At 36.8% G+C, this 13,680-nt stretch overlaps 1 protein-coding gene and 1 non-coding gene across 5 annotated transcripts; one reads left to right on the forward strand and one right to left on the reverse strand.

Moving 5' to 3' along the window:
- The first annotated feature begins 200 nt into the window (after nt 1–200).
- Nucleotides 201–7,745, forward strand: LOC149007712 (uncharacterized). Of its 4 annotated transcripts, XR_016175130.1 has the most exons (12): nt 201–639; nt 1,724–1,790; nt 1,880–2,111; nt 2,205–2,408; nt 2,500–2,592; nt 2,705–2,812; nt 2,907–3,321; nt 3,433–3,488; nt 3,587–3,982; nt 4,068–4,119; nt 7,197–7,297; nt 7,394–7,744. XR_016175130.1 is itself a non-coding variant. In XM_089166281.1 (9 exons), exons 4-8 carry the CDS (start codon nt 2,253–2,255, stop codon nt 3,447–3,449), a joined length of 789 nt encoding a protein of 262 aa, XP_089022407.1. In that variant the 5' UTR covers nt 201–639; nt 1,724–1,790; nt 1,880–2,111; nt 2,205–2,252; the 3' UTR covers nt 3,450–3,488; nt 3,587–4,473. The 4 variants fall into 4 exon arrangements, 1 of the variants encoding a protein (XP_089022407.1); XR_016175129.1 differs by having other exon boundaries at nt 7,197–7,745; XR_016175131.1 differs by lacking the exon at nt 7,197–7,297 and having other exon boundaries at nt 7,394–7,743.
- Nucleotides 7,746–7,918: 173 nt separating this feature from the next.
- TRNAG-GCC (transfer RNA glycine (anticodon GCC)) lies at nt 7,919–7,989 on the reverse strand. The gene has a single exon. It is a non-coding gene; the product is annotated as a tRNA-Gly (tRNA).
- Nucleotides 7,990–13,680: the final 5,691 nt, after the last annotated feature.

Consider the following 13,680-nt stretch of genomic DNA (forward strand, 5'->3'; position numbering starts at 1 on the left):
TTTTTCTTCCCATGCAACAAAATCTCCACAAAAACCCAGAGGAGATAACATTGTATCATCTGGAGAGTTGGATCTGCAACATTTAATTAGTTTCTTGTCTATACCCTACAAGATAAGGGTTAATAACCCTTTCAATTTTTAAATAGTAGCGGTCTTCAAAGAACTGCAACCAATAAAAGCTAATTAGTGGCGGTCTTTAGGGAATTACCTCTAATAAGAGCTAATTAGCGGCGGTTTTTGGAAAACTGTCCAAATGCTGGAGATCTGAAGTCAATGGCGGTTTCTGAAATCCGGCTCAGATTGTTGGTAATAAGGGCGATCTTGTGAAATCAAACCCTCACCATATACCAAAATAAGCCCGCGCGCCCTTTTCCCCCAATTTTTCCCTCTCTCGAAGACGAAGAGTTTTGGTTCTCTCTCTAGGTCGATCTCCTTCCTGTTCGTCTCTCTCTGTCTCGCTTCCTCTTCTTCACCTTCCTTTCTGCAACCCCACCGCCCACTCGACTCTGTCTCGCAATCTATCATCTCGCCTTTTTTGGCGTCTCAAGACTCTCGGTTGCTGAGGCTTCTCCACGAAGAGAAGCTGCGAGGATCGTCCTCTTCTCAGTATCCTTCAATCGAGCCTCCAGATCTGTGAAGGTATGTCATACTCTCAGCTTGTCTCCCTTAGGCTTTTGTACACACAACTTTGGTGGGTTGGCTTTGCTAGAAAATCAGGATTTCCTTTTATCTTGTTGTTCTGCCATTTCCGTTCCTGGTGGTGTCATTTCTTGATCAAGGTATTCTTTCCATCTGTGGTTAATTTATTTTTCCCCATTTGAAGAAGACAATCTTATTTTCGTTTCCTTGCGTTATGTAGTCTTAGCTTGGTTAGATTGCATACATGGGTCGAGGTTCTGGAGTAAGTTTCAGGGTTGTTTCAGTGTATTCTATTGATCAGTTAAGTAGTCGCCTGGTTGCTTTTGGTGTAAGATATTTATGGTAATGTTAGGGGTCATACTTGGAGTGCTTGCATACTTGAGAAAATACTGTAGTCGTCACGATTGATTGCCAGAAGAGTGTTGCTCAATTTTCTTCCGTTCAAGTAAAACTTCAAAAACCATTCTTTTACATGAGGGTGAGAAGTTACCCTTTTTGCCTCCATGTTTTTCTGAGCTGCAGAATTGTGTTGTGCTGCAACTACCCTTGATGGGATGCTAAGGTGCAGTATAGGTTATAGATTTATACCATGGATCTAGGTGAGATTCTTGATTCTTATTAGTTTCTTCTTCCATTAATCGTCTTATCCACAATCTGACCAGTTTAACATTTTTGGAATTTCTAATTTGATCGTATGCATACAAACAAAAATGCATTAGTAATGTTATTAATAGGGCTTAGGGAATCTATCCGGCCTTAACCCTTGTTTTTGTAGGGAGCCTTTTCCGATTTTTGAATCTTCAAGCAGCAGTTTCCAATGGCACAATCAAACCGTTGTGCGAATGTGCCGACCTATAACAAGTGATGGATTCAATCCTTTTGATTTATCTTATAGTTCAAGTTTTCTTATGCATTGGTTTTGTGTGCAAGATATCATATTCAGATTTGCGTTTGTTGATACAACTCAGTGGTCATCTATTTCTAGTTGCTTGCTATTCTGATGTCTTCTATAGTTGTTTGTTATTAATAAGTGAATATATGATGATAATGTAGTGGTATAATTGTACATCTTTCTCTTTGTTAGTGTTTCATCTTGTAGCTTCTAATGGATCAAGTGGATTCTACTCCTTCCTCAAGCAATGCAACTCAGAGTGAGGATGTCTTTGATATGCTTATAACTTTTTATTTATTTGGATTATGTGCTTTTGATTTGTTCTCATATATTGGAATTCAATTGTAGGGAAACGTAATAAGAGGGGTCCGAATGTGTCTTTGAAAACAAAAAGGATGAAACCAAACGAAATAAGGCAGGTGATGGTCAATATATATGGACGGGGAGATGATGGTTACGTAGCGAGTTCATAACTTACTTGGGGACATTGGTAAGGAATGGTTTAAACCTCCCCTATAACTATCATGATTGGAGGAAAGTACCCGCTCACTACAAGGAAAAATTATGGAATAAAATCCAGGTAAAGTGATTGGCAATCTTACTTGCATTAATATCTACAACTAAGATTGTTCCTTTTTGATAAATGATTTTTTTTTCTTTTTTTTTTTTGTAGCGGAAATATCAAGTGGATGTTCTAGGTAAGAAATGGGTATATGTCAAAATGGGGCTGCAATGGAAGGCTTTTAAAAGGGAACTAAGAAAAGAATGTTTTGATGACGTTGATAGTATTGATGAGGCAATCAAGAATTGTCCATCAATGATTCCACTAGATCAATGGAAAGATCTAGTAGACATATGGAGTAGTGAAAAGAACAAGGTGATATGTCATTTATTTGTGAAAATATATTTTATAAGTGAGAGTCAAAGGTATATAATGCTAATCTTTTATTTGTCTTCTTAATATACAGAAAATGCGTTTTGTTAATACTGACATTAGAAAGCTCCAAAAGATGACTCATACTTGTGGTCGGAGAAGTTATGCACAACGTTTTCGCATGAAAGTATGTTTTTTGAAATGTTACTCTATTTAAATTATTAAGAACATTTATGCAGACTATTATGTTAACATTTCATCTTCTTCCCCCCCCCCCCCCCGCGGCCGGATTTCTTTAGACAAAGGAGCATCCTGAAGGTGTGGAGCCTAAAAGGATAGAGATGTATTTTGAAACACATACAAGGAAGGATGAAACTCCTGTTGATCCTATTTCAGCTAAACTAATGGTATTTATTTGTTTATAAGATTAACGTCTTTGTCAATGATATGATATTTTAGCATTAAGTGGGCTAACTTGGTTGAGAAATATTTAATGATCAGAGAGGAATAAATAAAGACTTGGCCAATTTGCCTAAAGAGAAGCGAAATGATGTTTCAGTCCTTGAAAGTATCTTCACCACTCATTTAGGACCAGATACCCATGGTCGGGTACGTTCGCGTGGAGCTGGAGTAAGTCCAAAAGATTTTGGGCTAACAAAAACCCAACAAAACAAGCAGTTGAATGGCAAACTTGTAGAGTTAACTCAAAAACTCCAACAAGTTGAACAAGAAAGGGAAGAGGAAAAGAGACAAAGGGAAGAGGAAAAGAGACAAAGAGAAGAAGAAAAGAGGCAAAGGGAAGAGGAAAAGAGACAAAGAGAAGAAGAAAGTAGATTAAATGCTCAAAAGTATGATGCATTGCGGGAAAAAGTGGAGTTATTAGCGGTATTGTTGTTGGACAGGAATCCAGCATTAGGTAATGATAAACCATTATGTTTTATTCGACCAATGTATAATTTAGCTAAAAACCAAGTAGGCTCACCTGATTTGGAAACTAACTTTTATTTATATTTTAATTGATTGACAGCTAATCAAATTAATTAGGAGTCTAGGTTGCACAAAAGTAATCTCAGTTCTCGTTTGGTAAGACATTATTCATTGTTACTTTTCGTGCATATTTTCCATAAATAATTTAACTATTAGTTGTTTTGTTTTACTAAATCAGTGCATTGTCATTGTAGGGAATAGGTATCGCGGTTGGGATTTTTGGTGTTGCCATTGTCACACACGCTATCTTCCATATTAATAGTTGTTGGATGAATTACTTTTCGTGTGGTTTTTATTTTTAAAATAGTTATTGTTCTTGTGGAATTTTTTGGATGATATCTTGTCTATGTGGAGAATCTTGCATTTTTATACTTGTAGTTTTTCCTTCTTTGTCTTGATGTCTATGTTGAACAAATCTTTTGATCTAAGGCATTGTTATTATTGTGGCTTGTATCCTTTTTATTGTTATTTGAATAGCATTAGCTTTGGTTCAAATGAAATTTGAAAAACAGAGCTGTCCCATCCACCATATAAGAGGAGGTGGCACTAGTAGAATTGGAAGATTTAAAGCCCTTGAAAATTCGTTTCAGGTTAAGATTTCTTCAACTACTAGTCATACTTGTGCTTCTGTTTTGTAATACTATCGATATCTCATCCAAATTGCATTGTTTTCAGGTAGACACTGTTGCTTTCCGTCTCTCAGTTCTAAAGAAGCTGTTTCCAAATGGTATTTCAGTACTTTCTCTCTTTTGTTTTGTAAAACTATTGGAATCTCTCCTTTTAATTGTAAGCCTTCCTCCTTTTGTCTCTGAAGATGTAAGCAAAAGTTAAGTGTTTTGACTTTTGAGTGTCTTAATGTTTAGATTCTCTATTTAATTAGATGGCCTAAGTCTTAAGATTATACAATTTAGACCTGATTTGAGTGAGCTATTGATAGGATCTCTTATCTTAGTAGAATTGTTCTAATAATAAACTTGAGGCCATATTCAAGTTTGGTTAGTCCAATCTGAATCCATATAGCATATTTTATGCGTTCCTTGTACTTAAAAACTCTATAGGTTAGCGGCATCCCCTTTATCTTCTCTCTTCTCTTCCCCCCCCCCCCCCCCCCAAAAAAAAAAAACCCACAAGAAGCAGAATTGTATTTCATTGGGGCTAGTAGAAATTGTGCATTCACATTGCAATTTTGTATATGTGATTTAAGTTTTAGAATTGTTAAGATTGTTATAATGCCAACACGAGTCCCTATCAGCTGCCTTGTCATGTTAAATAGCCACTGCTTCCCAGGTCACTGAAGATGGCAGGTACTGTTTGGTACTGGTATTTCAGGTTAAAGCTCTAAAATTTTCAGATTTGAACAAAGACAGGTGAATCAATTATCTGTACTTTCAGAGATTATGTTTTAATGTGACTGTTGACAAATCTCACGGGATAAGCTTGCTTTCATGACTACCAAGAAATAAGTATGCTCTTCCAGCAACTGCATGTGTCTTTGAATTACAGCTTGGACAATTCAGGGCTTGTTCTTTCTGAGGCCTTGTCCTTCTTTCTGATATAGGCCTTGAACATGATGTGTTAGAGGCAATCTCCTCCATGGTTTCTGTTCAATCTCTTGAACCCCAAACAAGAGAAACCCAGATCAAAACAAAAGGATCATTTCTGAAAAAATCTATCAACTTAAAAGAAAATGAATGAAAAAGAAAAGCAAACAAACAGAAAAAACAAAACAAAAGAGCTGTGCATAGAGAAAGAGAGAATCACCTCCTCAGATGGTGCAGATCTTAGAGAGAAGAAGAAGAAAAGATAGATGGTTTTGTGTGGTTTTAGCTCACAGGTTAGAGAGTACTGGTTGATTTGGGTTTAGATCAGAGTGGCCTATGTTATGATGAACATCAAAGAAAGAGTTAAGTGAGGAACTGAGTGGCCTATGTTATGATGAACATCAAAGAAAGAGTTAAAGTGAGGAACTGAGTTCGTTGGGTATTCCAGTGTTGGTTGGATTGGTAAGCTAGCCTTCTATGCTACAACAACAACAACACCAACAATAAGCCTTGTCCCAACTAAATGGGGTCGGCTACATGGATTCTTGCTCCAATCAGTTCTATTCGAGGCCATGCTAGATACAAGGCCAAAGCTATACATATCCTTTCTCACCACTTCTCCTAAGGTTATCTTAGGTCTGCCCCTAACTCTTCTAGTTCCTTTAATATGGATTATATCACTTCTCCGTACAGGGGCATTTGTTGGTCTCCGTTGAACGTGGCCGTGCCACCTCAAACGACTTTCTCGAAGCTTATCACTTATGAGAGCAACTCCCAGACCAACTCTAATATGATCATTTCTTATCTTATCCATCCTAGTTTTGCCACTCATGCATCTTAGCATCCTCATTTCTGCCCCTAGCCTTCTATGCTACCATTTCTTAATTTAGGAAGAGTGGAAGCTTTGTGCAGGCATGGGAGATGAGCCCCTTTGTACACCTTAGGAGTTCTTCTGGCTTTCTTGGTGTTACTGGGTGCTAGTTCCTGGGTGAAATTTCTGAACGCTTAAGAGAACAGCTTTTATATGTAAATGCAACAATAAGTGACACAACCCTTGATTTGCAGGACTTAATCAATCTATCACTAGCCATATATCTCTCTCAGTGAATAGGTAAACGAATATAAGGATTCTGAAGATGGAATTTTTTGTCAGGATAAGAATCTAATTATAACTATATAAATCTCTCAGTTTGCATTTATCACTTTTAAACTTGTTGATGATGTTACAACTAAGTATCATCCTATAATTTTTCTAACCCTGAAACACAGCTGCAATAATTTAGTAAACTATCATACCTAGTGCTACTATACATATTGTGCAAATGGATGAACAAACCATGTCACGGGTATTTTATCAAGACTTAATAAGAGTTGATGCCTTTATAAAGTAAGATATGAAGCTTTTGGATTCTGCATGATCACCATACCATGAGCCATCTAGCTTGATCTTGAAATGAAAAATGTTCAAAGCAAGCTTCTCCAAATTCTTTAGCTTCTTATATCACCTGAAAATATTCTTCCAGGTAGTTCTTATCAATGATTAGGCCTGCAGTGATCTAAATAATCATACAAAGTTACCAAGGCATTGTCCTAGATCTGTTATATTTCAGTCTTGGCAAATAGAAACCCTTGCATGAACATCTTCAGATAAGATTGAATCATGCAGTGCGCTGTGGAAGGTCATAACATAAGCAATGTGGTCATCACTTACCTGGTAGAGAAAGTGTATGCCTGTGTTAAAGAGGAAGGGCAAAGAAGAAAAAAAGAAGCAAAATGTCTACCACCCTCATGCATGAAGCTTCAAATTCCAACATAACGAATCATCCATGTTCCTTGGACATGACCCATTTCAGCTAATGTAGAAAGTTTGCGGGCCTTTCAGGTAAAACATGCCATGTTTGTGCATCTAGAAAGGAAAGAACTCTTGAGAGTTTAATAAAGTAGAAATTTTTGTATATGAAAGAAAGAGAATGGAATGATGTGTATTTCTGGCCTCTAAAGGAGAAAGCGTTGGAAATATTGCAGATTTGGTGTGGACTCGAGAGATTTGAATTACTGTTCTTTGCATATGTAGTTCTAGTAGATGGTTAGCATCTGATGCTCTCAACTTATCCAAGTTATAATTATTATGGAGCGTATGATTATTGTTTTGGTCTTTTTGCATCTTAGTGTTGGTTTTATTCTTATCTCAAGAATAGGATGCTACAGGTATCCAATTCAAGCTAAGGTAGGTGACTTTGTTTTTTCTTTTTGTTTTGCAAAGCTTGGAACTGGATTCAGTATCATGATCTCAAAAGAAATCCATCCTTGGTGACTACATTTGTACTCCTCTCTTGTGGATATGTTATTAGCTCTTACCAGGAGGTTTAATTCTTGCATCTTCAGTTGCCATTCTTTTTCTTTTGCACTTTTGAAGTTTTGTTAGTTCTTGCTCATTGCCTTTGATTTGGCTGTGGCTAGGTAAACTCTGTTGTTTGCATACTTTGAGAACATGCTACTTCAGCTAGAGCGAGAATGCTTGGATGTTTACAAGAGGAAAGTTGGCCAAGCTGCAAAATCAAGGGCACATCTTCTCTAGGCTTTGGCTAATGCCAAGATTGAACTATCAAGACTTCATATATGTATTATAATGGATTTCTTGTCTCTGTGTTTGTTATTGGGGTTCAGACTAATTCCGTTTTTGTTTGACTATTGTGGGTTTCAGTAGTGGGTTAGGGTTCTTTTTGCTTAAGTGAACTAAGATCAAACTAGAGACGCTTTCTCGTCTTGCTCTTTGAAATGTACATACCAAGAAGAAAATGTTGTAAAACCCTAAAAATAATTGATTGACCATGGCTCTGTCCATGGTCAATCAATTTGGGTCTTCTTTATATGACATATTTTGTCACAAAAGCTTAGGCCTTTTGGACTTATTTTTATAAATCTCTTACCAGTAGGTATTTTAATATTGACATGTCTTTGTAATTTAAAAAAAAAAATAAAAAATGCACCAGCCGGGAATCGAACCCGGGTCTGTACCGTGGCAGGGTACTATTCTACCACTAGACCACTGGTGCTGACATCTAACATTTGGTAATGTTATTAATAATGTTCCACATTAGAAACAGTATTTGCTACATATTTAGTAGGGGACCCATCCACACACAAAACATGGATTCCAGATCATTCATTTCTTTTTTTTTTTTTTGGTAAACAGCACTTCATTTATATATCTAAACAAAGTACAAACACACATGCATGAGAACACAAGGTTCAAAACGAACCAAGGAACGGCAAAAGACCAAACTGTCGTACATGCAAGAGACAGGGTCAACCAGGGTAAGGGTTGGGTCAAGCCCAAAGTGGATCACAGCCACAAAACCCTTAGAACAAGAACACCAAAACAACATCAACACCCTCAAAGGGGGACAATTTACACGCCACAAGGGCGGACATAACACCCACATAGGGGGACAAAGTACACGCCTCAAAGGCGGAGTCAAAACTCCTACAATTACAGCGATGGTAGCAGCGAAAGTGTGGAGAAGGTTCAAAACCTCCCATCCATCGATGCCGTAAAGGCGTACCGGTCAAGCTCGACGCAGAAGAACTTGGACCCAGACTTGGAGTTGTTCTGCGGTGTGCACCAGGAATAGCTGTAACCAAAGGAGCTGTTATGAAAAAAAAATAATAATAAAAAAAATAAAACAAAAAAACAAAAACAAAGCACTGCAACCACAGCTCTAAGGGGAAACCCTAGATTTGGTTATTAATGGAGAAAGCTCAACGGAGGCGGGAAATAGGGAGGCGGAGACGGGAAAGAGGACGGAAAAGAGAACAGATGAAAACAGAGAAAACGGGAGAGAGAAAACGAGAGAGAGAAACAGAGAGGGTGGGAGAGAGAACAGAGACGCCGGGAGAGAGAAAAACGAGAGAGAGAAACAGAGAGGGCGAGAGAGAGAAGCGAGAAAACAGAGAGGGCGGGGAAGCAAAGATGAGAGAAACAGAGAGGGTGGGAGAGAGAACAGAGACGCCGGGAGAGAGAAACAGAGAGGGCGAGAGAGAGAAGAGAGAAACAGAGAGGGCGGGGAAGCAAAGATGAGAGGAGGTAGGGAGGAGCAGGAAGCAAAGAATCAGATCGGAGATGGAGTATGGAGGGAAGAAGATGGGAGAGGGGAGCAGGGAGGAGGGAGAAGGAGCAGGGAGATGGGACGGAGAAGAAGCAGGGAGGGAAGAAGATCGGAGAGGGGAGCAGGGGAGGCGGAGAGCCGCAGCGGTAAGGCTCTCCGCCTCAAATGGGGAAAAGCCGGATTTTTCTCAGGTGGAGAGCAGGCTCGCTTCCCCAGATCATTCATTTCAACAGGCATAGGATTGTGTATCTGTCACATTATATTATATATCCATATGAGTAAACCAGGAAGTAACGCCCCTCCTAGATGGAAAAACATTTACTATACACAGCAGTGCACATATATACCAAATAGGTGGCTGAAAAAGTAAATAAACTAGAGGGTTATTTTAAACTTTTAAAATTACATTCTTAATTTCAGTCTTTCATTTGGTGTAAATGGTACACACTGTGCACAATAAATAAAAAAAATTTCTTCTAAACATGGAGCGTGTCAGAATAGCACAATCTTTACAAAAAAAAAAAGTTAGAATAGTACAATCTTCTTTTTCTAGAACTTATAATTTTTATATATTAGAGATATGGTTATTGCACAATATAATATATATCATCTAACAGCATCAAACTTACGATCTCTTCATTAATAGGTGATGGTCTTACCAACCCCAGTTCAACTTCAATGTTGCATTAAGTCCTGTCAATGGTTGAGATTTCGATCTCAACCGTTAACAGCACGTGCATGCAATATTCGAGTCCCGGCCAACCAAGCCTATGACAGGTAAGGGTGTCAATTCGGTACGATATCGACTTTGAAAACCTCATACCGAAACTGTACCATATCGAATTTATACGGTACAGTATGGAAACGGTATTTTAAAAGGCAATGCGGTATGATTTCGGTAAAAAATCAGTATGAATAAACGGCACGGTTCGGTATTTGGTACGGTATAAATTCGGTATGAGAAAGTCTATTTTTCTAATCATAATGTTGGGTTTACTCCCACAACCCCACATATATAGATTACCTTGAACTTGCTTTTGTTTCATCATAAAATAGTACAGATCGGTTGGAATTAGTATAAAATAAATTGATTGTTTTATTGCAATGCAATACAAAAGTATCGGTATCTTCAACATTCTTATGCCTAGATTCTAAACCTATATCGATTTTGCATTTTTAAGGTTGCGATAAAACTGGGTTGGGCTAGCTGGGCTTTTGCCTTAACTTAGAATCAACTTTGTCAAGTGAGGTTTTGCCCAGGAGTGTAAAATCCATGAAACTAACAACCTGAGAAAGCTCTGACCAGCAACCATAAATAGAGAATTAGAGATATGAAAGTACAAGTGTACCACCAAGCTTGTGACAATTGGAGCCCAATAAACAAAATGAAGCTCTAAATTGCATGGAACTAAAGGCAAAAGCTAAATGTTGGGGTTATAAGTTGAAAGAGAAAATTACACAAATAACCCAAATACGGTATGAAATTCGGTTTCGATATTCGGTTTTGCGGTACGGTATGCTGTACATACCGACGGTATGAATCCTCATACCAAAACCGTACCATATCGAATTTGAAACGGTACAGTATTGTTTTAAACAGCACGGTTCGGTACAGTTAAACTGTTTCGATACCGAATTGACACCCTTAGACAGGTAAGGACACGATCTTCTGCCCATCCGGAAAAAGCATCCCAACTTAGATGGATGACATGTGTAATTATTTATTTAATCAATGATATTTGTGTAAATTGTTAATAATCTTTTTGTGGACCCGACATCTTTTTGTTGAATCCATTGTCGGGTCCACCAAATGTGTCTTTTTGGGAAAAGTTGGTGGAATATTCCGAAAATTAATTTTATATGTTGTACAGTTGTACATAGAAAATAATTTCATATTATATTTACCAAATGGCGTCTTTCCTAGGATCCAACAATCACTTTTTGAATATTATATTCAGTGAAATGGTCCAAAACTTTCGGCTTTTGAGCTTCTCTTCCATTTATGTTCACTCTGCCCAAAATTCAATACTCTTGTCTCACCATTTTATGTGTTCTAAATTCAACAGTTTTTATTTTCAAAAAGAAAAGTGAGGTAGTTAGAAAGTAACAAGAGAGTTTTTTTTTGGCAAGTACAAATAGAGATTTATCGGCTTATAAATTTATTTTTTAATCCCAAATAGAGGAATAAATGAATTTAAGAGTATCAATTTAAAATTGGAATTGAGTATTGTTTTCAATTCAATCAATTAACGTTTAAGATTTACGTCGAAGTAAATATTTGAATAGAATTGCAGCTATTGGGATGTCTTCAATTAAAATAAGATATTTTTTTGATATCTGAGGTTCATTCGGGTTAGCTTGTGCGCACATCCATTACATCCTCAGGGAGAGCTTTGTCATCCGCAAGAGTTGAACCCATGACATCTCCACTAAAAAATATAGATCTTACCACTCAGGCAATGTTTGAAATATCGTTGAATTTCAAGGTTTCGTTTATTGGCCAAATCAGAGAAACCTTGAAATGTCAACGAAATGGATTTGTCGGTTAGAGCAAATAGAGGTTTAAGCCTTGAGGAACGAAATCATCTTCCCTCTCACTTCCCACCTTCTTGTTGTCTCTTTCTTTCAATGGTTCCACTTGCAGCTCGTTGAGAATTCAGCTTGTGATGTTCATCATCACAATATACAGGAAAGTAATGTGTTGAAGCCTAGAATTCAATGTTCGACTTAGGATCAGGAAATGAAACCATTAAACTTAATCAAGATTCAAGAATCAATAAATAAACTGACAAACAGTTTCAATAGTCTGAATCGACCAAGGAATGAAACCGTCAGACTTGATCAACTTCAGAGATGGGAAAGTTAATTTGGTTTCACTAGAAGGTAGGAAGTAGTAGTTGCAGCTGCCATGAATGATTAAAATGGAGGTTAGGGTTTGAAGGGAAACGGTAAACCGTAAATCTACATTTTTTTTTATTTGTCACCGAACTTATCAACGATAGGGTGATTTTTTATGATATTTGCCGATTTCTCGACAACATTGTGCAAAATTTGTTTCACTAGGGGGTTTTTTTTTCGCCAAATTTCAAAACGACAAAATATAAGTAATTTTTATTTGGGATAATTATTGTTGGCCCCTGTAGTTTGATTTTATTACTAATAAAACCCTGTTCTTTACGAAATTACTACTGCCCCCATTCCTTATAACGGTGTTAAGTTGCCGTTAAGTTTGAATATGTAATGTCTAATTTGCCCTTCATTAAAATTAAGAAATCAAAAGACAATGCTATTCCATTTATAAAACCAGATTAAATGTCAATTTTACCCTAAACTTCATTTATTTTGAATTAATGAAATGAGCAAAATTCAAATCCGATTTGGTTTCCCACCTTCACAAAACTTCATCTATTTTAAATTAAAAAAATGAACAAAATCCAAATCCAATTTGGTTGCCCACCTTCACTAAACTTCATTTATTTTGAAATTTTTTTAGGTGATATTTAGTTTCCAATTTGATTTGAATTCAATTTTCCTTCTTCCTCTTCAGTTTCTATTTGAGTTTTATTCAATCATTATTTCTTTATTTGATTTTTGATTTTTTTTTTTTTTTTTGAGAATAAAACGGATTATAATTATTTTTTTGTCCACATTTAATTAGGAGTACTACTATAACTTGACAAAAGGGTAAATAAGTAAAGAGATAAGTATAAGGGTATTTTGGGGGTTTTTGAGAAAATATAAAGATGCCACATCATCAGTTAACTAACAGAACTTAACGGCAGGGGGCAATAGTAATTATAGACAAAGTTGAAGGTTGGATTACTAATTTTGAAAAGTATAGGGGATACAGTAGTAATAAAATCAAGTACAAGGGGCCAATAGTAATTATCCCTTTCTATTTTTATTTTAACCTCTCTCTCAGCAAAACCCTTTTTCTTTTTCATGTTTCGTCTTGAATCTTTTGGTTTTTCAAATCTGAGATTTCTCCGCTTTCAAATGCGCAACCTTCGAGCTATTTTCAGTGAATCTTCCTGCTTCCTGATTTCCCAAAATTTCTCCTCCATTGCTTTCTCTTAGATTTCACTCGTTCCTTCTTCTTAGCATTTGAAAAAGTAAATTTCAAAAATTAGAAGATCTCATGACTTATTTTCCAATCTAGAACCCACAATCTGGTAGTTTGTTGTGAATTTAGAACTCTGAATTCTATAATTATCCCTCCTTTGTTTTCTTGTAAATCAACTTGTGAACCACTCACCAAATATAAAGAGAGAGACAGAGAAAGGGAGACAAGGAAACTGAAATGGGGGAAGAAGTGGCATTGTTTGTGGAGGATTCAATCTCCTCTTCTTCAATTTCTCAGTGTAAAATCTGTCACATTGAAGAAGTTGGGAGCTTTTGTACATGCATTATGTGTGTGCAAACTGAAAGTAATCAAACCAAACAAACGATCATGAATTTGAAGAAGAAACAAGAAGCCTTAAAATGAGATAAGACAAATTCTCCACTTTTACGGTTCCAAAACAAGAATTACGGTTCCAAAACAAGAAGGAAGCCAGACAAGATCCTAGAATTCACTGCAAATAGCTAGACGATTGCACATCTGAAAGCGGAGAAATCTCAGATTTTTCTCTTTTAACA

Source organism: Hakea prostrata, chromosome 8 (assembly GCF_041222555.1).
Source record: "Hakea prostrata isolate BN-2017 chromosome 8, UWA_Hpros_2, whole genome shotgun sequence".
Classification (NCBI taxonomy): Eukaryota; Viridiplantae; Streptophyta; class Magnoliopsida; order Proteales; family Proteaceae; genus Hakea; species Hakea prostrata.